The sequence below is a fragment of the Desmodus rotundus genome, chromosome 2 (genome assembly GCF_022682495.2).
Source record: "Desmodus rotundus isolate HL8 chromosome 2, HLdesRot8A.1, whole genome shotgun sequence".
NCBI lineage: Eukaryota > Metazoa > Chordata > Mammalia > Chiroptera > Phyllostomidae > Desmodus > Desmodus rotundus.
Window position 1 is genome coordinate 204,619,390 of NC_071388.1, and position 27,136 is coordinate 204,646,525.

General features: G+C 44.4%; 1 protein-coding gene and 1 non-coding gene across 4 annotated transcripts in view; one reads left to right on the top strand and one right to left on the bottom strand.

Annotated features, from left to right (window-relative positions):
• GIGYF2 (GRB10 interacting GYF protein 2) overlaps positions 1 to 26,356 on the top strand; it is a 108,322-nt gene extending 81,966 nt beyond the window's left edge. For all 3 annotated transcript variants that reach the window (XM_024563895.4, XM_024563897.4, XM_053919217.2), the window contains 11 exons: positions 719 to 819; positions 2,721 to 2,882; positions 4,019 to 4,177; positions 5,293 to 5,529; positions 10,367 to 10,489; positions 13,194 to 13,400; positions 13,528 to 13,730; positions 14,845 to 14,999; positions 16,486 to 16,688; positions 19,453 to 19,600; positions 24,545 to 26,356. In XM_024563895.4, the coding sequence (XP_024419663.2) occupies positions 719 to 819; positions 2,721 to 2,882; positions 4,019 to 4,177; positions 5,293 to 5,529; positions 10,367 to 10,489; positions 13,194 to 13,400; positions 13,528 to 13,730; positions 14,845 to 14,999; positions 16,486 to 16,688; positions 19,453 to 19,600; positions 24,545 to 24,612 (1,766 nt within the window). In that variant the 3' untranslated portion in view covers positions 24,613 to 26,356. The remainder of the gene's footprint in view (positions 1 to 718; positions 820 to 2,720; positions 2,883 to 4,018; positions 4,178 to 5,292; positions 5,530 to 10,366; positions 10,490 to 13,193; positions 13,401 to 13,527; positions 13,731 to 14,844; positions 15,000 to 16,485; positions 16,689 to 19,452; positions 19,601 to 24,544) is intronic.
• On the bottom strand, positions 18,332 to 18,438 carry LOC112308120 (U6 spliceosomal RNA). Its single transcript, XR_002975121.1, has one exon. It is a non-coding gene; the product is annotated as a U6 spliceosomal RNA (small nuclear RNA).
• Positions 26,357 to 27,136: the final 780 nt, after the last annotated feature.

The window sequence follows — 27,136 nt, forward strand, 5'->3', positions numbered from 1 at the left end:
CTTTTCCTGTTTGTTGACTTCCGAATCTGACCCTCTTAGGTTAGCAGGACCCTGTGTCCTTTGTGAGACCTATTCAGCCTTTCCAGAGGCCTCCTCAGCTCCAGTGTAACTCTTTCTTTTTTCTCCCTCTCTCTTTTATCAAAGTGAAATTCATATAACACAAAATTAACCATTTTTAAATGAACAATTCAGTGGCATTTAATACATTCATAATATTATGCAACCACTGAGTTTTCTCTGGTTCCACAGCTATGCCTCTCTTAAACCCCATTCTCCACTTGGTGCAGTAAGAGGTGGTGAGGCTACTGGAAATACCATGGGCTTTGGGGTCTGATGCAGTGTCTAGGGTTTAAGTCCTAGCATTGTCCTAGCATGGCCACGTGCTTGCCCCGTGTCCTCGGGAATGTTACAGAACCACCTCTGACCCTTAGCTTGTTCATCTGTAAAAATGGAGGATGTGAACAGGTATCTTATAGGGTTTTTGGAGGGTAAGATTAGTTCCTCAATAAATGCCTGGTACTTACTTTGCCTCTGGGTGTGTTGAAGGATATTGATGTAAATTAGAGCCCACGGGCAGTTCAGGTGACTTCAAAACAGCACAGATGTGTATGACGGAGCTCATTTGGGGATAGACAGACAGTTGTCTTTGTTATGCTCATGGATATATGACCATGCATGTGAGTTCTGACATCCCTTGCTTTTTTCTGTCGTTTTACAGTTTGGGAAGGTGGTAGTGTATGGGATCTTCCCCTGGATACCACAACTCCAGGACCTGCCCTGGAGCAGCTTCAGCAGATGGAGAAGGCCAAAGCTGCAAAGGTCTGAAAGTCATTCTTCCCTAGCCACACATCCTTTCATCCTGTAGGACATGGATAGGCATCTGGTTCTTGATGTCTCTTATCTCTAGTTAGCTAGGCTTTTCCCCCCCTTTTAGTTTACTGCTACTTAGCTGGTATAAGGACATTCATATTCTATGAATATATCCCTAAAAAGACCTTGAACAGAATTAAAACTCCAAGTTTAAGTGAAATAAAATTAAATTAAAAGTGCTTGGTTGGTTGACACATTAATGATCATGGTCCTGTGTATATTTTAGTTTATTCATGGCAGAAACACTTGTTAACAAATACTGAGACCATAAAAAATATCCACTACATGGTTTATTAGACTCTTGATCTGCGGCTTGAGTTGCCACCTGGAAACTTTGTAGTGGTGTTTGTTTATGTTTGCTAGTGTCCCCAAGCGCACAGCTGAAAAGCTCGACATTAACGTCAGGGCCTGTGTTCCGTTGCAGTCTTCTGGAGGAACTGGGAGCCTTGAATTTCGGTGTCAGAACTTGACAGAAGAGGGTGTCTGCCAACACTTGGTGTCACTCAACGGTTTCTCGGTTCTCATGCCTCTGAGAGACTGGTTCCTGTTTTGTACTTAATGTAGTCTTACCCTCTGAGGTTGTGATATCTCTGTAGAGTATCCAGAGTGGAAAGGGTTCATGGTCGGGGTCTGTCTTCAGAGAAGAGAGACCCTAATTCAGGCAATTTTTGAACGTGTTCTAGTTCCCAGGCCTTTGTGCTGGGGACACATAGGTGATGAAATGTGGGAGCTTGCAGTCATGCGCACGTGTGTGTGCGTGTTGGCCGGGGACGGGGGATGACACACAGACAAGTAGGACAGGAAAGCACACGGGCTGGCTGCCTGGTTGCAGAGGGGGGATCGGGAATTGGTGGTGCTTTTGATGGACAGTAATATCTGAGTTGATTTTCTCTTGAAGGACAGTAGTAGGATTTAACCCAGTTAAAGGGCTTTGAGTTGATAGATTAGGAAGAAGTAAAATTTAAATTGCAGCTGAAGGAAACAACATGTGTAAAGGCTCAGGAATGCAGGAAGGAGAACATACAGGCAGAGGCAACAGCTAAGGTCTGGCCTGGATCCTTGGTGCGAGTGAGGAGTAAATGATGCGAGAGGATACCTAGGAAGTGGAGGCAGGCCAGTGCAGAGCATCCCGTTTGTGCCATGTGAAAGTGAGGGTTCATTTTCTGGGTGAGGGTGGTTTAAATGTAAGCCTGGGTGTGATATTTTTTTTTGGTGGAGGTTACATGTTGAGCTGGAGAATGTGGGCACAACTGGATTATTCTGGGGAGCCGGATGAGACACAGGAATGTGGGTGAGAAGGCGAAGGCCTCAGCTGTACTCATGGCAGTGGGACTGGAGACTGGGTGCTGGATTTGACTGGTACTTCGGAACTACACATGAAAGAATTTGTCAGTGGTTCATCTTCAAATTTTAAAGAATTACACAATTTTTCACACCACTGGCTTTACAAAATTGCTGTTGTAATGTAGTCACGTTGTTAGATTTTTGATCAGAAAATCTTTTTGTGGGAATGAGCAAAGGAATGGCCACCCCCAGCCCCACAAAATTCTGGTGTTACTCTTCTTCACGGCTGCTTTCTCTTCTCCCTCTAGGAAATGTGGTGCAGTGGCAGCTTAGAGCAAGGAGGTAGGGAAAAGTGGGATGAGAGTGCATTCAGTTAGAAGAGCATGAAACCATTGTGATTACTGGGACGGATTAGAGCTGAGAGCTTTTACAGAGTGGTGTCATCGGCCACTTGCAGTGGAGGTAACTGAGCGCATTACAGCTCCTCCCCACAGTACTGGTCAGGGAGGCTGGAGTGCTCCTGTGCATGGCTGCAAGTTTCTAAGAGTACTGTTGTGTAATCACAGCTAGAGCAGGAGAGAAGGGAAGCAGAAATGAGAGCGAAACGGGAAGAGGAAGAGCGAAAGAGGCAAGAAGAACTCCGGAGACAGCAGGAGGAAATTCTTCGGAGACAGCAGGAGGAAGAAAGGAAAAGGCTGGAAGAAGAAGAGCTTGCCCGAAGGAAACAGGTACCCTACCTCTGAGAACTCTGACCACGGGATTAATGCCAAAGCAGAGCCTCGGGGTAGCTTGCTCACTCCCCATCATCTCATGGGCCATCGTTCTCCGCAAGATGGTTTATCCAAGGTCAGCAGCAGGGTTGGGATTGGGGCCTTAGAAGACTCACCTCCCTTTTAGGGAGAGTGTCTTGTCCATTAACACCCATTGGAGGAATAGTCTTCAGTCCCAGTGACACACTGGAATTGATTCCTTTTGCATATTTCCTAGGGTTTTATAAACCATTTATATTACGGAAGTAACTGAATCTTTGTTTGCTTAAGTACTTGTCATCAGTGATGTTGAAGTTTTTAATGAATTTTGGCCATTGTATTTTGGGGGGTGGGGGGCATGTCCTTGGCACTTTTTCTACTGGGATTTTAAGAGATCCCAATAGAAAGACCTCTCTTTGTAATAGCCCCAAAGTCTAGCCTTTGGCTCACATTTCCTACTCCGTGTCCGCCAGGGGAGGAACTCTGTGAAAAATGAAAGGGTCCATGCCAGGACTAGAACTGCTGATACCTCTTAGAGCCGCATGGTCATGCATTAGGATGTCAGGGCTCTAAGAAGTCTTGCACCAAGGAAACCTGTTTAATTCTGTGATGCTCAGTGTTTCCTAAATGATTTTGACAATGGGACTCTCTTCTGTATACTTAGTGTCTGTGGAACTTTTGTTCTGGGACACATAGCTTTACTCAGTTCTTCTGGCTGGAGAGCTTATTTCTACCTCATCAGACATTTTGGGAAGCTGTGTTGATTTGACCTGTTAGGTTCTCGGCTGATTAAAAAATAGGGCTGATGGTACCAGTGGAGAAAACAAAGTCCAAGTCCTAATGTGGCCCTTCTGTGGGTAATCAGTTAATGTAGCTAATGTAGAAACCAGGGTAGACTTCACAGTATAGTGTTGTTTATATTTTAAATACAAATTATTTTAACTCTTAATGTGTCTACTCAACTTACATACATACTTTTAATTCTGTGTACTTTTTACTGTTAACAGAGTCTTATTGGCATATAGCCTATTCCTTTTCAAATTATGTAATATAGTGATTGGGACCCAGAGTTTCTCTCTCACACATACCCACACATGCCCCTTTTGTTAACACAGGAGGAGGCCCTGCGACGCCAAAGGGAGCAGGAGATTGCGTTAAGACGACAGCGGGAAGAGGAAGAAAGGCAGCAGCAGGAGGAAGCTCTCAGGAGACTGGAGGAGAGGAGAAGGGAAGAGGAGGAAAGGCGGAAGCAGGAAGAATTGTTACGCAAGCAGGTGACCAGATGGTTTACTCTTCTCATTGCTGTTTGAAGCTGGGAATTGAGAGATGAAGAAAGTGTTCAGAGAGCCTGTCTTTTTCAGGTTGCTGACCTAAATATCAGGAGACACTGGCTCTTCCTACTTTTGTAATAGCTGTCCCACATGTAATTATAAAAGCTGGAGAAAATTTGAAAAAGGTAAAAGAAACAAAAACAGACCATCAGTGAGAAATCTGAAGAAGTCATACCCTTAAAAAAGCAATTACGAGATCTGTAAGGTGACAGCTTTTGCCTGAGGGTACTCTCCAGTTCATTGCGTTAAAAGTGTACAGTTCAGACCCTGGCCAGTGTGGCTCAGTTGGTTGACACATCGTTCCATAAACCGAAAGTTTCAGGTTCCATTTTCAATCTGCCTAGGTCCGGATTCAGTCTCTGGTTGGGGTGTGTAAGAGAGACAACGATTGATGTTTCTCTCTCGCATTGATATTTCTCCCCCCTCTCTCAACCTCCCTTCCCTTCTCTCTAAAATCAATAAGCATGTCCTCAGGTGAGAATTTTAAAAAATTAAAATGTACAATTCAGTGCTGTTTAATATAGTCACAGTATTATGCAACAGTTAGCATTAATTCCAGTCCGATGTGCCATTCTGTCATTGCAGGCAGCCAGAGAGGGGGAGGGTGGGTTGAGCAGAGTTCTTCTGAGGGACCCATGGGCCACCAGGGGTGCGAGCCAGGAACTAAATAAAGTGATCTTGTAAAGTTGGTTTGGTTCCAGCCCTGGCTGAGGCTTTCTCAGTAATCAGCACCCCTGCAGGCCCTGGCAGCTCTGCGCCTCGGTGTTGGAACAGTTTCTGGGAGACTTTCCTGCCGTTGGCAGTGGTCTCCTAGAGATCAGTGCTTACCACAGATGTTCAAAGTGACATTCTTTTTATGTAGAAATTAGTAAGTCAATGACAGTTTTATCCTGTAAGCACATCAGGCCTTTCTGGCTACTGTAAATGTATTAGATAAGAAAATTTACCTCATACCACCATCAACAAAGTTTTGCCTTTCTCTGTCAGTGATTAAATTTGAAAAAACAGTACACAATTGAAATTTATATATATTCTCCTTTATGTTTCCTTCTGGGAAGGAAGAGGAGGCTGCAAAATGGGCCCGGGAAGAAGAAGAAGCCCAGCGTCGAATAGAGGAGAACCGGCTGCGAATGGAAGAGGAGGCCGCTAGACTCCGGCATGAGGAGGAAGAGCGGAAGAGGAAGGAACTGGAGCTCCAGCGGCACAAGGAGTTGATGCGCCAGCGGCAGCAGCAGCAGGAGGCTCTGCGGAGGCTGCAGCAGCAGCAGCAGCAGCAGCAGCTGGCACAGATGAAGGTAAAGCCTGGACAGTCGCTGAGGAGTTGCTTGTTACTGTGTTAGGTAGATGCTGGCAGTCAAGTAGTGTGCTTTCTTCAGTGTTACTATTACTACTATGGTTTTTTGATCAATAAAACATAATATGATGCATGTACTTGTGTTAGACCTTTAAACAAGAGAGGAATAAATAAAAGGATAGGACATGAGCAGTGATGCAGGCAGAACGAAGGAACTCTCTTTGGTTCATAAATTGAATGCAGCTCAGTAAACGCTGGAATGCCTACTCTAGCGGCTCAGCAATGCTGAAACAAAGGTAAATGAGAGAAGCCCCTCAGTGCCCTCCATGAGCTAGCTCCCAGCCTTATTCAAGCAGGAGACAAACATTTGGGTGTATAAATAGGAGCCATCACACAGGGCTTGAAACGCAGCTCTGACTGTGGGAATGGGGGTGCATTGTAAGTTAGATTGAAGTGCTATATGCAGAGTGTTTTATGAGCATTCAGAGAAATGCTTGAAATAGCAGAAAGTGAAGACAGGGAGATCAGTGGAGTGTGTTGGTGGTGGTGAGAATGACTAGGAGTGGCCAGCAGGACAGAATTGTTGTTAGCAATCAGCAGGACTTGGAGACTGGACCTGAGGGGCCAGTGCAGAAGCCAGGGTGGTTGGTGGGTAGTAAGTCCTCAGTGACTGGGAGAGCGGTGGAACTGTTGAGAAAGCCGCTTGGAGTGATTGGGAAGGGCTGAGCAAATTTATGGTAGGGTCTGCAGAGCTTTACATGGGGTCCCCTGTCTTCAAGGGGCTGACAGGATGAAGACATATAACAGGAAATAAGAATGCAGTGTGGTAGAGACAGGTGGCCTTGGGCATTATTTGTTTTATGACTGGCCGGATTAGTTTAGTGAAGTCCCACTCTCCTGCTCTCTCCAGTGTGGAGCCTCTGCTGCTGCCCTTCTGGGGGCGCTGCGCTGGGTGTGCCCACTCACTCTGGGGTGGCGTTGTGTGGACAGGCTGCTTTTTGATTACCTTCTCCTCCCCCCTCCAGCTGTTCAGCTCCACTCAGTGCCAGTGGAATTGCTCTGTTCTCAAAAGTGCCCTGGGGCATAAATTGCTTCAAACTGATTCATTACAGATCCAATCAAATTCTGGCTTCTTTGAAGAGCTACTTCTCGAGGTCGGTATTTGAGGTTTGTTCTGACCCCAGGAGGACTTCTTCAGCTTTTTTCCTTGGTTTTCTGAGACCAAGGCGTAGCCAACAGTTCAGCCTGTGTCTCTAGGGAATCTGCCGATCTCCCAGTTGCCATTCATGCTGTCCTTCACTGTTTATTTTTTCATTGAAAGTGCTCTTGGGTTCGAACTCATCTTTTTCCACACTGTTGCACAGGAAGTCAGTTCCTTTGGTAAGAGCTCTCCCTATTCCAGTCTGTTCCTCCCACCTGCACTCCCAATCAGAAATCTCTGAGTCACAGCTGTAGAGCTGGGAACAATGGTGTGCTTTTCTCTGAGTGCTGCTGTGCTCTAGGAGTTGAGCTCTGGAGGGAGGGGCTGTAGCCTTAGGTCTTTATGGCTTGCTTTTCCTGGTGGCTCGGTGGTCTTTCAAGCTATGGCAGAGGTAGTCAGTTAGTAGTTTCCATTTCACGAGGAAGGGTAGGCAAAAGAAGGGAGCCTCCACCTTCTAGCTGTATTCTCCAGTAACTTGGCCTTGGCATCAGGTAGCTGGAGTTAGGCGCAAAGTGCTGATGTGCTTTTCCGGAAGCCAGCCCACGAACTGGCGGCCGAGGGGCAGAGGGAGGCCCGTGTTCTTGGCAGGGCTCACCTGGAATGCAGTTGCTGTCTGGCTGAGCTGGAAGTTGGGAGAGAGTAGTCTTCGTACAAGTACCACAGACTCTGTTCATACCAAGTTTTAGCAGATTTTCTTGAAAAATGTTTCATTAGCTGTATTCCCTTGGGAGCATTTCCAGAATCTTTAAATGATTTTTAAAAAATAATTTTCAGGCCTGGTTGGTAAAGCTCAGTGAATTGAGTGCTGGCCTTCGAGATGAGGGGTTGCAGGTTCGATTCCCAGTCAGGGCACATGCCTGGGTTGTGGGTGTATCTCTTGCATGTTGATGTTTCCTCTCCCTGTCTTTCTGCCTCCCTTACTCTGTCTCTAAAAAAATAAATAAATAAAAATGTAAAAAAATGATTTTCAGCAGTTTTGTTGGAGAGTGGGTCCATGTGTTCCTCGTTCTGCCATATTGGATATGAACACAGTCATTTTTTGTATTAAAAATAGTGTTGAGGCCCTGGCTGCTGTGGCCCAGTGGATTGAGTGCTGGCCTGTGAACTAAAGGGTCAGCTGTTTGATTCCCAGTGAGGGCACATGCCTGGGTTGCAGGCTGGGTCCCCAGTTGGGGGCATGAGAGAGGCAACCACACATCAATGTTTCCCTTCTCTCTCTCCCTCCCTTCCCCTCTCTCTGAAAATAAATAAGTAAAATCTTTTAAAACATAGTGTTGAAAGTGAGATAGTGTCAGGGCAGAAAAAATAAATTGAAAAAAATATCAATGATCTTTCAGGTGTCACAAAATGTGCCAAATTCCCAGTGTTTGCTGCCGATCTGGGAGGGAGTTGTTCTGAAAAGCGTGGTTGATAGATGCATTTCTGAGAGGGCTGTACAGGATGTCAGTTGGACTGGAAAATGTCCTGAAGTAATGTTGATAGAATAATGGGATGCGACTTCCTATGCACAGATAAGATTTAAGGAAACCGATAGCTATCTGCAGACATTTGTCAGAAGACTTAGATTTGTTCTGCTTGACTCCAGAGAGCAGACCTGGGAACCGTGAGCGGAAAGTACAGTGAGGTGCATTTTGACTCCACAGTGGGAAGGGTCTCGGAGGTGCCTGAAAGGGAAATGGGCCACTGCAGGGGGCTATGCATCTCTTCCTGGCCTAGGTCCTGTGTGGACTGACGCATGCACTGGGTTTTATTGTATTTTATTTATTCATTTTAATTTTTATTTATCATTTTAGAGAAAGAGGAAGGGGGGAGACAGAGACAGCAAATTGTTCCGCTTATTTATGTATTCATTGTTTGATTTTTGTATGTGCCCCAACAGGAGATTGAACATGCAGTCTTGGTGTGTAGTATCGGGATGATGCTCTAACCAATTGAGCTACCCCGCCAGGGCCTCCACTGGAATTTGAGACATCAGTGGTTACTGGCTGATTGTCTGCATCAGAATTACAAAAGTATGCAAATTCTTTGGCCACACCTTTGACTCTTCTGATTCTTTAAGTGTGGGGCCAGGGCATCCATGTTTTTACAGGTCCTCCCAGGCAATGCTGCCAGGTTTGAGATGGGCCTAATTTGATCTTGATAAAAAGAGTGTGTTTGTTCTCAACTCTGCTTACCTAGTCCCCCATCTTTCTCTCTTAGTTTCCCTCTGTACCCCTCCCCGCCAGCACAGGTGCTTTTTTTTTTTAATCCTCACCTGAGGATATAGGTATTGATGTTAGAGAGAGAGGAAGGGAGAATGAGAGACAGAACGAGAAAAACATTGATGTGAGAGAAACGTCGATAGGTTGTCTCCAGGATGTGTCCCAACTGGGATTGAACTTGCCACCTCGTGGTGCACGGGACAATATTCTAACCAACTGAGCCACCCAGCCATGTGCATTTTGAGAGAAATGCCCCTATTATCTGTCTATCATGTTGGCCAAAAACTGTTACAGATGGATTCATTATGTTCAGTTGTGTGGAGGGTACTCATGTGGAGAGCTGTTGGGTAATATCAGTGACAGTCACAACTGTTTATATCCTTAGCCTATCTGTTCCGACTTTAGAGATTTCTGCTCTAAAGCCATTGTTTTCGGGGTGTTGGGGCATTGTGTTTATTGTGATCCATGGCCATGTATTATTTTTATTAAACATTTTAAGGGGTTTGATTTGTTTTTTATTGTTTTTAAGATTCATAAGATGTCTCAAAATTAGAATGCATCATTTTCTGGCCTAGGAGACCAAGGGATTCTCTTCAAATAATCAAGCTTTTGAGAAGGCTAAAGTATTCAGAACCCATATAGTTACTCTCTATTTTAGTTCACAGTTTTAAGGGGTAGGAAAATAGAATTATTTATTAAAAGTTGCTTAGTGCTCGTGACTAGAAGCTACGGTTTGGTAAGTGGTGACTCATAAAGACTGAGAAGTATGGCTGGCATCTTCCATTAGCTATTCACCTCCACTCTCCCTTCAGAAATTTTGTCCTTAACCCTTTGACTGGAAAGTTGCATCTCATGTCGCTATTATCTCCTTGGATTAAAAATCTAGTGATTTTTTTGTTCACTCATTTTCCTTTATGTCTGTATATTGTTGAATATATTAGTGCTAGATATAACAAATTGGCACTCCCCAAAAGATAGTGCAAATAAAAGTGTAGTGTGTTTAAGTTGTTTTAAAATAATCTTAGGTCTGGAGTGGTAACAGAAAATTTAAGTGAAAGAAGCCAACTGACTGGGAGACTAGTATGTAAAAGGATTACAGGAGGAGCCCTGGCTGGTGTGGCTCAGTGGACTGAGTGCCAGCCTGTGAACAAAGGGTCACTGGTTCTGTTCCCAGTCAGGGCACACGCCTGGGTCACAGGCCGGGTCCCTAGAAAGAGGGGTATGCAAGAGGCAACCACACATTGATGTTTCTCTCCCTTTCTCCTTCCCTTCTTCCCCTCTAAAAATAAATAAATAAAATATTTAAAAAATTAAAAAACAAAAAGAATTATAGGAGGAAACTTAAATGTTCTGCTTGTGCATGATAACAATATTGCCTCTTTGTTTCCTGTCCACATCATTTCCTCATGCACTCTTCTGCCTTCCTTTTTTCTTAGCTTCCCTCTTCTTCAACGTGGGGCCAGCAGTCCAATACAACAGCCTGTCAGTCCCAGGCAACGCTGTCATTGGCTGAAATCCAAAAACTGGAAGAGGAACGAGAACGGCAGCTTCGGGAAGAGGTAAATTTCAAAAGTAAATGTGTTCCAGTCCAACAGTGTTCCAGAATAGCTAGAGTGCATTCTGGGTTAGTGGTTAGTGAAGGTCATTATTACTGTCAGATTGCTGTGTGTCTGAATTGCACATTCATTATTAAATTCTTTAGCTTGTAATTTGGTCATTCTAGCCAATAAGAAGTATCTAACAGAAATAACATTAAGATTGGATAACATAAATATCCAGTTAGCTTAAACATTTTACTGTAGCTCTTAAGAGACTAGCTCATGGGTGTTTCCAAATTGTGGGTGAGTTTTACGCAGATAGCCTTTTGTAAATTTGATTTTTAGAATGCAGAATACATTTTTCTGTAAGGGTGTATTCTCTGACTGGCCTACAGAATCGTAAAATATGCCAGTATGAGAAATTAGTCTCTGTTTGGGAAGCTGTATCTTGTAGTAGTTGTGAGTTGACACCTTTAGGATAGGAAAGGTACAGAAAGTGAAAGAAATGGGGGGAGGGGAGGAAGAATACAGTTCTTGACAGAAGAGATAATGAGTACCTGAAATCATTGAGTTCAGTATGCCGTTAGGGGCCACATTCATCCAGCCCTCCATCCCTTCCACGTTTGCTGAGTACTCAGGTATAGTTATAGTCTAGGAATATAGCTGAGTCTGAAACAGATAGCTCTCTGCTTTTATAAAGCTCAACTTCTAGTTGAGGGGAGATGGACACAGAAAGTTGTCAGTGGTAGTGACTGATTGTCTAATTGTAGCCAGCGCAGTCTGGGAGGGCTCTGAAAGGTAACATAGGGCAACAGAGTATTGGAGAAAGTGCCGCATGCGGATGTGATCAGAGGCAGAGTAGTCAGCTTGTTAGAGAGCACAGGTTGTTATTTTTGGGTCTGGACGGCGCTCACTGAAGGCCGTGGGTGCACAGAGCAGTGGGGTTGTCTGTGCACGTTCACCATGTGGTGTGCTGGACCTCATCAGATAGGTTAAAATTACCTTATTTCTCACCCTCTTCAAAAAGAAAAAGACTGAACTTAATCCTGAAATTGTTTCCTTTTTTGAACCCCTATCAACAAATGAATGCACAGCAGAATATATCACCTCCTTTTGAGGCTCTCTACTGAACGAAAAATCATAATAGTGCTCATCAGAGTTAGCGTCACAGATCTGGCTCATCTCTTTGTCTTACAGAAGTTAATTGATCGCCTCATTTGTATTTTTATTTGATTACATTTTTTGAACCATTAAGTCTTTGTACACTCTGTGAAAGGTATGAAATGTCACTCATAGGGAGATGAATGTGAGTGGTGTCCCCTCCAGGACCCTCTCACCTGGTCAGATCTGGACGCCCTGGCTCGCTGCGTGGCTCTCCTGTTTTTCTGGAGCTCTTGCCGGTCGTGTACTGCCCTCCGGGACTTGACGTGGGTTTTCTCATACTTAGTTTTTCAGTTCTCTCTTTTATCTTTTTTTTGATGGTCATTTCCTGCGTATTATTTTTCAGTCCTCCTGTTGAACTTTTAATGTGTGCTCTCTTATTTTAAATTTTTCTGAGTCCTGTTTGGTTCTAGTTTTTTTCTCATAGCCTTTTATTCTTGTTTCATTGATATTCATAGAGAGGTTTCATGTTACCACTCTAAGAATATCACTTACTGGTGATAGCTTTTTAAGCTAGCTGCTGTTTTCCCCTATCTTGTTTTCTGTTTCCACTAAATTTTTGTTTGCTTTGGTCTTTGGCTTTCATTTAGAAACTTATGTCAAATGTTTGTTGATCTTGGGCTGTTTGTTCACATTTAGGAATAAGGCACTAAAAAAGCTTGTTGGAGGTGCTGGTATGTACAACACCTGGATGAGCTTTGCTGCCTGTGGCTGAGCTCTCTTAGGGAGTCCTCCATCTGTTGGTGTCTGTAGGTGTATTCTTTTATTGGGTAAGCTTCCCCGTAGAATAATCCATCCATCTGGCTCAGCCTCTGCAAAGAGGAAAGGTTCAGTTTTCTGTTGGGGAGAGGGAGGCAGTCTGTAGTCCCACTACTGCTTTTCAAAGAATTGCACCAGTCTTCCTCTCTTTGAGATACCCATACCTCTTTCCCAAGCTTTCTGTATGAATTGACTTGTTTCTGAGGTTCCAACTTACTGAGTGTTACATTGGCTATCATTGTTTGCCTGCTTTCCAGCTTTTAAATTTTTTATTCTGTTCTCTTGGTCCTTATGGGTTTGTGTTCTTTAAAAATATTTTTTATGCCCTCAACCTGTGTGGCTCAGTTTGTTGGGTGTCATCCCACAAAGCAAAAGGCTGTTGGTCCTGTTCTACTCAAGGCACGCGCCCAGGTTGTAGGCCTGGTCCCTGGTTCGCAACAGATTGATGTTATCACACATCAGTGTTTCTCTCCCTCCCTTCCCTTCTAGATAGAGAGATAGAGAGATTCTTTTAAAAAATGTTTTTTTTCCTATCATTTTAGAAGGGCTTTAGGAAATAAACATGTATTTCATTTCTATGCTTAACCAGAAGCCCTACTTAATTTTTAAGAAGTAATTCTGCATTTGATCTTCTTATTTCCTATTAGTAGCTTTAACAGTTTGTCTTTATTTGCAGCAAAGGACCTGACCATGTCAGGTGTTTAATTTGGTATAGCTACTATGTATTTGCATTCCATTTACTATACTGGACATTGGTAACTTATTTTTAAAACTGGAATCCTGAGCTTCAATTTTTGTGCAACAGCAAAGGCGCCAGCAGAGGGAATTGATGAAAGCTATTCAGCAGCAGCAGCAGCAACAGCAGCAGAAACTGTCAGGCTGGGGGAATGTCAGCAAACCCGCAGGTACTGCGAAGTCGCTTCTGGAGATACAACAGGAAGAAGCCAGGCAAATGCAGAAGCAGCAGCAGCAGCAGCAGCACCAGCAACCAAATAGAACCCGGAATAATACGGTGGGCTCGTTTTCCTAAGCAGTCATTCTGTGGATGAGCATTATAAGTATCTCTTCTGACTTTTGTGGACTCTCTTTTTACCTTTTTAATACTAACTGTAATCATTTGTCTCTTTTTTTGTTAACAGCATTCCAACCTGCACACCAGCATTGGGAATTCTGTTTGGGGCTCTATAAATACTGGTCCCCCTAACCAGTGGGCATCTGACCTAGTCAGCAGTATCTGGAGTAATGCAGACAGTAAAAACTCCAACATGGGATTCTGGGATGATGCAGTGAAGGAGGTGGGACCTAGGAACTCATCCAATAAAAATAAAAATGCCAGTCTCAGGTAGGGCTCACAGTGATCAAACCTGTGCTCCTTGGTGGGTTGGGGGAAGGGGTGTGTAGGGATTGGGATAGTAGGTGGGCAGGGAAGGTAGTTATTTTCTACTTATTTTCATCTGTGTATAAGCGCATGAGGTCATAGTTTGGTGATTGGTTTCTTTCCCTGGAAACACATCTGTATTATACTAGGAGGCTCCTTCATTGCCTGTCATGTGGTAACCACTTAATAAATATTAGAAATAGTATATTTTTATTGTTGTTGAACATTTCTCCAAGGTATTCTCTAGATGTTAGCATTTTTTTTCTAAATTTCTATTTTTATTACACTAAAATGAGTATTATAAACACCTGTAATGGCCTTAGACCTGTTTATTTTTTTGATGCTAACCTTTCACCTTCCACGGTCCCTTCCTCAACCTACAGTGTTGTTGAATGAGCATGGGTTTAGTGTTAACTCTGCGAACTGAAACCCAGCACCACCACTTATTAGCTGTGTGACCGTGGGCAGAGGGAACCTCTTTGAACCTCAGTTCCCTCATCTGTAACATGAAGATAATAAGAACAATTTCATGGGTGTAGTTCTAAAGATTAAACGAATACGCGTGAAGTAGTCAGTAAGGTGCCTGGCACATTGCAGCTACTTAATAAATGGTAGTGTTGTCAGATTGTTTCTTTTCAGTGGCAGGTCTGAGATGTTATGCATAGGGTGCTAAATATCTGCCAGTTTAGAGAGCCCTGTGCTTTTAGGCCTCTTGTTTACAATATTTTTTTTCCTTATAATGACCCAGAAGAGTATTAGTACCATTTTACAGATGAGAAAACTGAGGCTTAGCAAAATTTAAAAAACTTAACAAGCACACATAGGAAGAATTTAACCACTTCTCTTAAAAGGAGCCCTATATTCACAAACTAGAATGTATTATTCACTGAGGCTAGATTTTAAGAGGGTATTGAGTAACCCCGACCTTACCACAAATCCAAATATTTGAAGTTCTGGAGCCAAGCATTGGGTTACTGACAGCCATCCAGTGTTGCCAAGACATTATTTATGGTGGTATAGTATAATCGCAAAGTAGTAGTTCCTGGGAATATAATATCGCCCTATTGTTTTGCTTTAGTAAATCTGTAGGTGTGTCTAACCGGCAGAATAAGAAAGTAGAAGAAGAAGAAAAGTTGCTGAAGCTCTTTCAGGGAGTAAATAAAGCCCAAGATGGATTTACCCAGTGGTGTGAACAGATGCTTCATGCCCTTAATACGGCAAATAACTTGGATGGTAAGAATTGGGAAGGGAAACCCAGCATGTGGGACGGCAGAGCAGGACCCACAAAGAAGTTGGCAAACCGGAATGATCTAATGGAGGTCAAGCCTTGTACCTACTGCAAGAACTTGGCTCTTTAATCGTAATATATGTATAGTACTGCTTTTGACAAGAGTCCTGGAATAATATGCTCAAATAGGTTATCAGAGGTTGCCAAAAGTAAATGCTATCTCAGCTGTCTTAGGAGGCACAGGACAGAGGTGGACATAGTTCCATGATGCTCATTTTATGAGGGACATTGCCAGCTCAGCCCAGTCCGAAGGAGGGTAACTGTCACGGTGGGAACAAGGCCAGCCTGGGCAAGAGAAGGCTGAGGTGATGTGTGGGCTCTTCCCTTCCTGACTTTGGGGGTGGGGTGGGAATTGTGTAACAGATTAAGTAGACTTAATTTTGTATAGGATAAAACTAGGACCAGTATATGGAAGTGAGAAGATTTCAGCACAATTTGAAGAAAAACTTGTTCATTGTTAGCTGTTCACAAAGAGAATTTCCTGCCTTAGGTAGAAGTGAGTCCCCCCCTCACCCCCAAATGTTAGAACAGAGACTGGTCAGCCTGGTGTGGGGGATTCCCATGGCATGTAGACTATGTTGAACCAGTCCACCTCTGATGTCTTGTCTAAAACCAAGGCTCTTTAAAAACAGAGCATTAAAAAGGGATTGCATGGTTCTTTGCAACATTGTAATAATACCTAATGTCCAAAAGAACCAGAGAAAACAATAGTAAATAATAGTAATGGCTACCATCTATTAAGCACCTACCACGTGCTAGGCACTTTTTAGGGGTTAATGTATGTTATCCCAGTTATGTAATTTTTGCAGCAATTTTATAAGCTACTTTTACAATGTAGATGATGTTTCCCTCATTTATAAATTAGGAAACAGAGGCTCAGAATGGTTTAGTAACTCATCCAGGTCACACAGCCCAGCAAATTACAGGGTCAGGTTTTAAACCCATGTCTGTCTGACTGTGAGACTTGTGCTTTTCTCCCATACCGCACCGCCTAATTCCTTTCTGAACACACGGTATCTCAGTGATGTAAAAGGAGGGCATGGCGTGGCTGTGATGCCTGTCCTGGTGCTCGGTGCTCGACGTAGTACCTACTAAGTATTGTTTGAATTTAAGGGAAAAATGAATCCCCAGATGACTTCAGTCTTAGGCAAGCAGTTGTTTTAATCAACACAACATTTAGTGAAACTAAGCATGTGTGATGTGTCTTTGACTCTCGTCTATTTCACGTAATTTGAGGCATTGCAATGCCATTGAGGATAGTGGTTTTTTAAAATTTTCTAAAGTAGATTAGAGAATATTTAACAGGGTAGCTATGTACCTTTTAAGTTTCTGTCATCGATATGAGTGTGACAGTATGTTAAAAACCGAAATGGACTTTGTGTGTGGTGTTTCAGTATTACTCTTTATGTCTTCTCCCCTCTCCTGTTGCAGTTCCCACATTTGTTTCTTTCCTGAAAGAAGTAGAATCTCCTTATGAGGTCCACGATTATATTAGGGCTTATTTAGGAGATACCTCTGAGGCCAAGGAGTTTGCCAAGCAGTTCCTCGAGCGTCGTGCCAAACAGAAAGCCAGCCAGCGGCAGCAGCAGCAGCAGCCGGCGCCGCAGCCGCAGCCGCAGCCGCAGCAGCAGCAGGTACGTGGTGGCAGTGAGTGCGGTGCCCTGTGCGTGAGCGTTCTCCTACTGAGCGGCCAGAGAGACGAGAAGGAAAACAGAGACAGCATTTTTGTACGTCAGGTGACCAAACCTTTTTTAAATATGGTAGACATATTTTAAAGTGCCTATCCAGAGCTCTTGGTGAATTTCTCAAATGGCGAATCTAACCATTCATTCTCTGTTAGGCACACCACCAGCCCCATTATTCTTGGTTCACGTAGGTGCCTCAGTCAAATTACAAATTCCAACCTGTCACAGACCCAGACCTGTAAGTTTGTTTTTGAATAGTTAAAACCAACAAATGTTAAATCTCCAGTGCTCAGTGTACACTCTACCTGGTACCGATAATTTCCTACGGTTTTGATGGGGATGTTACAGGTACAATCAGTTCTCATTGCACGTGGTAGTGGTGTTCGGTAAAGTTGCCGTCAACACTGAATTAGTGAGTACTGAATTACTGCTTCTAGGGGAAACAGGGGGTTTGCTTTCTGCGAACCTCTGGTCACACCATTTTTGTCAGCCAGTCAGTATGTAATCTTGTTTTTTGTATTTCTGCTTCAAGATGCTGTATTAAATATATAGGGTAGGAAAGGTAGGTTTACAGTTGTGAGTACACAAAACACAGTTTATTCTCATGTTGTTATTGGTTATTTTATTATTTGTACAACTGCACACCCACTGTGGCCCACCTGTGTTGTCGATTCTTAATACTGAGCTCACAGCCAGCAGCGCTCTAACTCACACCTCCACGAGGCCTAACCCACCCCCCGCGTGTTGTCCCGAAGGCACTTCACAGCCTTCTTGGGCTTAGGAACACTAGCCAGCACTTAACACTTGGCTATTTTAAAGAGTGAAATCACCAACAAAAAGGACAAAAAAATGTGAAGAACCTGACACTAAATAGGCTGGAAAAGATGGTGGTTTACTGCAGGAGAGCTGAGACAAGAGGCACAAACAAGGTAGCTGTGATCTGCCTCACCTGGGACATGTGTCCCGGGCAGCTCAGACTTCTCACTGCCCCATACGCGCACATGTCTAGAATGACCATGAAAGCACTGCTTGCAAATAAGTGATAGCAAGTACAATAACCCCCCTTATCCACAGGAGATATGTTGTAAGACCCCTAGTGGATACCTGAAGCTGTGGATAATACTGAACTCTAAATATGCTGGTTTTTCCTGTACGTACATACCTGTGATACAGTTTAATTTATCGGTTAGGCACGGTAAGAGATTAGCAACAGTAATAAAATAGAACAATTATAACAATGCACTATAATAAAAGTTACATGAATGTGGTATCTCTGTCTCTGATAACAGACTGGATTGCCAAGGTGGCTCCTAAGTGACTAATGGGCAGGCAGCATGCACACAGCATGGGTGTGCGGGACGCTGGGGTGACTTGTGCCAGGGTGGACTGACTGAGAAAGCACAGGGTTTCCTCACGCGACTCCGAACAGAGCGTGCGATTTGAAACTTATGCATTGCGTATTTCTGGAATTTTCCATTTCATGTTTTTGAACTGGAAAAAGTGGTTGACTGCTGAAACCATAGAAAACAAAACCTCGGATAAGGGCAGACTAGTGTAATGAATTCACAAATGTGGAATCCGAATAACACGGATTGGTTGTACAAGTTTTCTCGAATTTGTCCGTCATCCCTGTGCAGGGGCCATGCTAATTTTCTCTGTATCGTTCCAGTTTTAGTACATGTGCTGCCAAAGTGAGCACTGGTTGTACAAGTTTTCTGAAAGAGGAATTGGCAAAGCTCAGGGAGAGGCTTAAGAATAGTCATATCCTTTAAATCACATAATTCTAGAGATGATGTTTGTTTTATAGGTCACTTCTGGGGACATGTAAAATACAAAGACCTACAGGGCATTTAAAATCCATTGGGGTAGGTGGGCTAACAGGGATTAACTGAAGGGAAATGAAAGATGTACACACAAACGGCACTAGGAAAACTGTTTGGGGAGCGAATGGAAGACATTGCGTAGCTGTCCCGAAGGCGCTCTGAGTTTGCGCAGTGGCTGGCTGTGTGCTGCAGTGAACAGGTGAAAGTCCAGGGCGCTGCACAGCCGGGCTCATCCTCCCGCAGTGCCCTGTCTTCAGCTAGCTCACTGCATCTTGATCCCTGTTGTGAATACATTGCTCTGATAGGAGCAACAAGTAAGTGTGAACACCTGGTAGGCCATTTCATAGTTTAACCAGTTGGTAGAAAGTATATGATAAGCTCTTAAGACCAGATTCCTTCTGGGAGTGCCAATAGAAATAAAGTACACGGCAGGGACTTGGATATTGTGGTACCTGCTGGTCTGCAGCCTGTTCTGTCTGTCCTGTGGCCCAGAGAACAGAGGACCCTTCCACTTGGAGTGGGTGAGGAGTATAAATTGCCAGAGTGTAGAGGTCTGTTGGTGGTTTCGTGTGCTGAATACTGAACTTCCAAGCAGATGGCATGGAGTCTGTACACCTGAGAGGTTGGCGCAGCTGTGCTGTCATAGCAGGGGACACGTGGAGTTGCCAGGATAGGCCTTGTGGGGGCATGGTGCTTCAGTGGGATGTCCGAGTCTTTAAGCGAAGGAAAAGGGTGTCTGGGTGGGTACCCCTGGGTTCATTATCACCAGAGTCCGTGGTGGGCTTTCTCTTTGAAACTCCTAGTTGATAGATGAGGGCAAATCAACTATTTTCTCAGGTGAGCCGAGCCTGCGCGCACTGTGTGACCTCACGCCCCGTCTCGTTTCGCAGGACTCTGTGTGGGGGATGAACCACAGTGCACTCCACTCGGTATTTCAGACCAATCAAAGCAACAACCAACAATCCAATTTTGAGGCCGTACAGAGTGGCAAGAAGAAGAAAAAACAGAAGATGGTCCGTGCAGACCCCAGTTTATTAGGTGAGCACAGACCTGCAATCTCAGCTGGGCGCTGGGGAAGCGCCGGTTACAGCAGTTACCACGTGAGTCCCGTGGTGGGGTGTTTTTCATGAAGGGAAATAATTCTTATACAAAATTAATTTTTTTAACCAGTTCAAAATAAGAGTCAGAATTTACTGAGCGTCTCAATACGAGAGCTGTGCCTCATGCGCTGTAGGGACTTGGATTGTCTGGTACTTTCAACTTGAAAGCCTGTTTCACATTCAACGTGAATTTCCCTAGAAGACCTTTCAGTTTAGTTGGAAAATAGTGCTAACGGAGACGGAGACAGTGTAAGTTATTTACAGACTTAAATGCTGATTTGTGTGGAAATTGACCATCAATCCAATCAGGTGTTCAGAGAAAAGAACTCGTGTTTGTTGCCACCCACTCAGAATGCCTGCTGTATGAGATGCTGTTCAAGTTTTACCCGAGAGTGAACCACAGCGTGGAGCGCTTAGGACAGTCCCCAGAGCCCCACAGCTGCTGGCATTGGGACTGGGGTTTCAGAGCAGTTCTGCTTTCTCCCACTCTTCTGTGTCACAACAGCTGATCTTATCTTGCGTGGAGGACCATCGTCCTCATACAAGGCAGCTTCGTGGAAAAGGTGATGCCTGGATTGGGCTTTGAAAGACTGGCAGGAAAGATGGGGCATGGTGTTTCTGGAATAATAAACAGCATAGGTAGAGCTGGTGGGCTGCCTGTATTCCTTAAATTAGTCTAACAACCTACATACAATGATAAAATTAAGATTATTCTCCATTTATGAATGCAAAATAACTATTACAAAACCATGGTTGGGATGGTGGCCCAGTTAGGAGGCTGCAGTACAGACCAGGTGAAAAATACTGGTGGCCCGGAATAGGATTTTGGCATTGGAGTTGGAGAGGAATTTGATGGATTTGAGGAATTTGGGGGCTAGACTTGACTGGACAGGTTTGGGCAGCAGGAAGGACAGTGTTGGCTTTTGTTAAAATGAGCACTGGGAAGTGGAGCAAGCTTGCAGGGAAGTGATGGGGTGTTCAGTGGTGGGTGAGCTGAGTGTGGAAGATTGCTGTGAGTCCTCCACCTGGGAGACCTGCAGGAAAGAGCAGGTAGCACAGCAAGAGGGAGGTAACAACCCCACTTTGTCCTGGGTAGAATCCATACTTTGCTTCAGAGGTTTCTTTCCCTGGAGAAAACAAAATGTCAGCAACAAAAACTTAAGTGTGAACATTGCCCTTTGGAATTCATACCTGAAAGCTGGCTTTAGGCACGGAGAGATCTGGTGAAATTCTGTTTTTTTTCTGCCTGTCTCGAAAGTTTATGTTAAGGATGGATGGAATAGTCCGAAACTTTTATCTAGTTTTGACACAAATATGTGAATATAGATTTTTAAATGTTTTTAAAAGTCTGGACTCTGGCCAGGTGGCTCAGTTGGTTGGAGCATCCCATACACCAAAAGGTTGCAGGTTCGATCCTTGGTCGGGGTGCATACAGGAGGCAACGAATCAATGTTTATCTCTTCCCCACCCCCCACCTTCTTCTTTCTCTAAAATCAATACACATATCCTTGGGTGTGTATTAAAAAAAAAAAGTCTGGTTGTGTTTTACCTAAGAATCCCTTGCTATTTAGCTGTGGCACTTAAGGGCTAGGCTATCAGGAAAAAAGATTCCTTTGAAAATCAGGTAAAGCCTGGGCTGGTGTGGCTCAGTGGACTGAGTGCCAGCCTGCGAACCAAAGGTTGCTGGTTTGATTACCAGTCAGGGCACATGCCTGGGTTGAGGTGCAGGTCAGTTCCCCAGTAGGGGGCGCACAAGAGGCAACCAAACATTGATGTTTCTCTCCCTCTCTTTCCCCCTTCCTTCCCTTCTAAAATAAATAAATAAATAAAATCTTTAAAAATGCTTTTTTTTTAATTAAAAAAATGGGAAGAAAATAAGGTAAAGCTTTTTGGATTAAGTTTTTGATCTGACCCCATCTCCTATTACAGACCTAAATAAGAAAGGGACTTCAGATCTCCCCTCAGGCGAATCAGAGGTCATTTTAGGAACAGAGTTTAAGGAATATGAAAATTTCTGTTCAACTAAGCCTCCTTCTTGGAAAGTTTTCTGATAATTACTAACTTCTGCCCTCTACCTACTCATTTTAATATATTACTGTTTTTAGTTTATATATGCCTTATGATTTACAGATTAAGAAAATTAGTAAGTATCAGTTACAAATTTCCCATGCATAGAGTGGAAAAACAGTTTTTAATTTGATCCAAAAGTATCCATTGAAAAAGAAGAAACCGTCAGAAGGGAGCCCAGTCTCATTGTAATACCTTCCATTGCATTCCAGTCTCCCTCCAGGTCTGAGAGCTACTGGGCACCATCGCGCACCAGCGCCCACACTTGGATGTGAGTAATACAGATGACCCGTGCGCAACACGGGTTAGGGGCGCAGACCTTCTGCACAGGCCAAAATTTACATACAACTTTTGGCTCCCCAAAAACCTCACTGTAGTTGTTCCTCACTGTCTGGGGGGATTTGTTTTAGTGCAGGTGCAGGTGCTGCAGTCCAAGTCAGTGTGTGCAGCCAGCCCCCCGCAGCCACTGATTCTCTCCTGCGGGTTGGTGGTGCGGGGTCGGCCGAGTTCACGGATGCGGAGCCCTGGGGTACAAAGAACCGGCTGCATATTTATTGGGAAAAAGTCCTCCTGTAAATGAACCCATGTTGTTTAGGGTCAACAATACCATTTGCCCCCAGTCACTCCACTTATGAGAGCAGGCTGTCAAACCTTAAAGTGTGGGAGCAAGACTGTTCTGAACTGAGAGTCGGCTTTGGGTTTCGTGGTGTCCCAGAGCTTTCCTTTCTGTCAGTTGGGGAGGAGCGCCCACCTCACTGGTTTTTTATTGAGAGGAATATCTTGATCGGTTGCCTCTCATACGCCCCCCACTGGGGACCTGGCCCACAACCCAGGCACGCACCCTGACTGGGAATTGAACCAGCAACCTTTCAATTTGCAGGCCAATGCTCAGTCCCCTGAGCCACTCCAGCCAGGTCTGGTTTTTTATTGACAGATAAATGAGACCATGGCTGTGAAAAGCCTACTAATGTACATATTAGAGCAGTGAATAGTTAACTTTTTTTTGGTCTGAGGCTTCTCCTTTCTTCCTGTCTTTTCACAATTAAAAATAATTTGGTTTGTGTTTTTATTACATTTCTACTTACACCGAATGTAGTTCATTATTGTTTTTATCACATTCATCTGTTCTTGAGATATACACGTGAAGTCAAAGAAAAACCTGCTTCAGAATAGGGTAATAGCTCATTTCATAGATTGCTTGGTGCTTAGGTTTTTATACTTACCTAATTAAACAGTTATTTTAAAATATGAACACTAAGTCTTTCATTATTTTTAAGGGAAAAATGTCTTGCGGGTTATGGGAACACAGTTGATGGGTAGAGCTCAGGGTGAGGTTTGGAGTCACAGCCTCTCCCAGTACTAGGGCTGTGTGAGCAGCTTGTACCACAGCTTCCTTGGTTTTAGTAAATAGGCATGCTTATGTTTTTAATTCATGATATTTTTGAGTCAATAAGGTGATATAATTAAGCTGTTTTTATTTTGTAAAGCTTTTTTGTTTATTATTGGTACATTTAAAATGTGTATTTGTTTGAAAACTTGAACATTGGGAACAAAAAGGAGGGGGCAGAAAACTCCAAAAATATGAACAGAACTGCTTTTAGACTGGAGACCATAGCTTGTTTACTTTTTGATATTCAAGTAACAGCTGCAACAGTTTGGGATTTCATTTAGAGTGGACGAACTAAAAGCTTTTTGTGAGTCACTTCTTCCAAAGAGGGCCTGTGAATCATTCTCTTTATCGATCTCTGATTGTGGAGTTGATGGGAAAATTACATGCGTGTGGCTGGCGGCATTGGGTTTTCCATGTCGGTAGTGCTTGTGAGGATTGCCTGTCGCTTTCAGTGCTGGTACTGCTTTGCTAACCGGATTCCGTTTTGGTTCATCAGTATCGCTAACCGGAATCCTTTCCTTTGCAGGCCTACTTACAGTCCACCGAGTTGAGTAAAGTACTTGAATCTTTTGGGCTGTGCACTGCGTGACAGAAAGAACATCTGAGGGCTCTCGGGTCTCTTAGTGGGTTTTCCCTGAAACCTCTTACCTCCGAATAGCAAAAGGTCTTGGCCAGAACTTTGATAGGGGTTTTTGAATAAAGGGGCGTGGTTCCCAGTAGTGAGTGGAGCTGATGCAGTATTACTCTCACTCAGAATGTGTTATTCCTGCCGGCCCCCCATTTTTTTCAAGGTACATCTCCTGAATGAATTCCAACCCTCTCTCCCCAGGCGCCAGCCTTGCCTGGCCTGAATACACACTTGCACCCCAGGTTCAGCTCCGGCTTCCCCTAAGGCAGTGGCATGCAGTTCTGTTTAAGCAGTGATCCTGGGTTTTCTTTCTTTTCTTTTCTTTTTTTTTTTTTTAAAGATTTTTAAAATTTATTTTAGAGAGAGGGGAAGGGAGAAAGAGAGGGAGAGCAACATCAGTGTGGGGTTGCCACTCACATGCCCCCCAACTGGGGACCTGGCCCACAACCCAGGCATGTGCCCCGACTGGGAATTGAACTGGCGACACTTTGGCCCGCAGGGCAGCACTCAACCCACTGAGCCACACCAGCCAGGGCTCTTTTTCTTTCTTTTCCTTCTCCCTAGTTAAATTTTATTAGAACCCTAAGAAATAAAACAAAATGAGGGTGTCATTGGAAGGACAGAAAGCAAAACCACTGCTCTGACCTTATTCCTTCTTTCCCCTCCTTGCCTTGACTGTGTTCGGCTGTGCTTGAAAACAGGAGACTGACATGCCAGCCCGCTGCCTGGGGTTGCAGCCTGGTGCCTTTGAGATGAGTGGTTGGGTGCGGCCACTCACTGCCAACTTTTTCCTGCAGGGTTTTCAGTCAATGCTTCGTCGGAGCGACTCAATATGGGTGAAATCGAGACTTTGGATGACTACTGAGCACCTGCCAGTGGACTGGCCTCCCCTCTCCTCTCTGCCGACCATGGATTCTCCACCTTTGGACACAACACTCACTCACCATTTACTCTTTGTCACTCTGCAACAAGTCACAGAACCGATCATCTCAGGCTTTTTCTTCTAGCCCTTTGTGTCCAAGATTCTTTAAACCATTTTTGTTGGTGAGCATCTCAGACTGTAGACAAGTGGACCGAACCCTGTGTCTCTGGGGTGGCAGTTGGGGCTACTCTCCAACAAGGCTGATTTGGGGCAGCACATGTTTACTGTGCCGTGATTTCGTCTACTGTCTCCCAGAACGTGTGTTGGGATGTGCCAATAGCAATTTACTTTCCTTTGTTGCTTTTTTCCTTTTGTTTTTCTTCTTCTTCATTTTATTCCCCCAGTAAGGGCATGGGGTCTAACTGGTGCGGTTGTGAAGAGAGCTAATGGTGACAGACACGGGCCAGCTGCAGAACACCTGTGGCCCGTGACTGAGCATCCGGCAGAGACATTCGGACAGCGTGCTGCTGCAGTGTGGAGGCCGCAGTGCTAACTCTGGGATTGCGTCCAGGAGGCCCCGAGACGGGTGGAGTTTAGATTGGATTGGTTTGATGTTGCACACCCCTTGCTGTTTTTCTGAGCATCCTTTCGGAGAAAGGATTCATGTTTTCTTCATTAGGTAGCGACTTCCAAGCAAGCTGACTTCTCCCCTGGCATACTCCAACCTGATTGGACAAAGGAGACCCTGTGGCCTGGGAGAGGGACTTACTCTTAATTTTTCTTTCTTAAAAAACTGATTTTTCCCATAAATATTTTACTTCAGAGGACTAGGACCAGTTTGTTTTTGGGCCTTTCTGCTGAAAATTTGTCTCGTTTAAGAGGCAGCTAGGATCTTCACCATATGTATGAATTTGTATAATTTCATTTTGGATAGGGATAAACTTCTGCATCAGATAAAAGCCCAGAATTTCATCTGGTTCCTCAGAGCATTGCGTGTGTGTCTTGCTGTGGCCCTAAAAAGGTTTTGTTTAAGGGTTCTGGAATGGCAAGTGGCTTGCCTTTCTTGAAAACAGAACGTTCAAAACCTGACCATCTTTAAGATCTTCATTCATGGAAACCACTATACAGGAGAATGTGGTGGGGTGGAGGGGATGGGGGAGAGCGGGAGAGGAGCCTGGTGCTGGCTTCTGGTCATGGCCTTCTAATACCCCTTCCCTTCACATAGAAATGTAGTCAAGCCCTATTTATAAGCAAGTACTCTTCCCGCCTCCACCGGTCCCCCGAAGAACACCGCCTGGAATTGCCAATCGCACATTGGTCCGGAGCCACTGGACCGCCTGTCCCTGTGCAAGACGTGCTGTTCGGGCGGCTCCTGGTCGGGCGCCTTTCCTTCTGTCGTCGCTGCCTGCAGAGGGCTGGGCTTGCTCTGAGAGCAGTTCAGCTCTGGGTGATTACATTTGGTTTCTGTTTTTATTCTTTTGGATCACCATTCTCCCTACTCCTTCTTGCCTCCCCCCCTCAAACATGTACAATAACTATACAGAGACTGCTATAAACTTGTATATAGTTTTTGGATCAAACAGCATGAGGAGATGGGGGACCATTTAAAATTGGGACTCCTGCTCTCCTTTGCTTTGTAAATTCAAAAGTGGGGGGTGGGGAAGAGGAATAGTTAAAATGTTTACAAAACTTTAAGCTCCCTCGGAACTTTTGCCAGTGTGGAGGAAAATAAAAAACTTAAATAAAACCTGGTGGTGGTGTTCTCTCTGAGCTCACCTCTTGTACTCACCTTGTCGAGGCTGTGTTTAGCCCAAAACCGTTCTCTTGGTGCCATGGAAAACTCCAGACGTGTGAGCCCCCGAGACCTGGAGGCAGCGGGAGCTTTCGCCGCCAGGCTGTGCGACGACACTGGCTGGGTTTTTATTGGGGAATGTAGAGGTCAAGGTAAACATGGGTAAGCTTGCCCAAATGGCTCCACTCCGTTGACTTTCCCCTTCTGCTGACCTGGGGACGTCTCCTGCTCTCACCCCACAGACACACCTGTCCGGACGTGCCCCTGCAGACCCGCCCACACCCTCTGAACAGACTGCTGTGCGCCTGTTCAGGGACCACAGAAAGGGCAGGGTGGGCCGATTAGAGGGAGCAGTCATTTTAGCCGTGGAACATTCCATGTGCTTAACCAGGAGCCTTGCTCCTCCATGTGGAATTTCCCACTTAGTGGAGAGAAACTGCTCAGCCCCAGGAGTCTGTCTCTCTGGAGTCTGCTCTCCTTTTCACATTCCGATTTGCTTCGTCTCTGCCTGCTGCCACGTTCTTACTCCTTTCTGTAAATGTATTTGCAAACTATCTGAACAATTCCTGAGTTTTGAAGTATTTGCTTTGTACACTGTTTGCTTCTAGTGATTTTAACTTAGAGATTTTAAAAACGTAACCCAAATAGTTTAATTATGGAGACTTCCCCCCAGATAGTGCTCTGGTTACTGTTGCTATATAACAAATCACCCCCAGACTGGCTTACAACACTCCT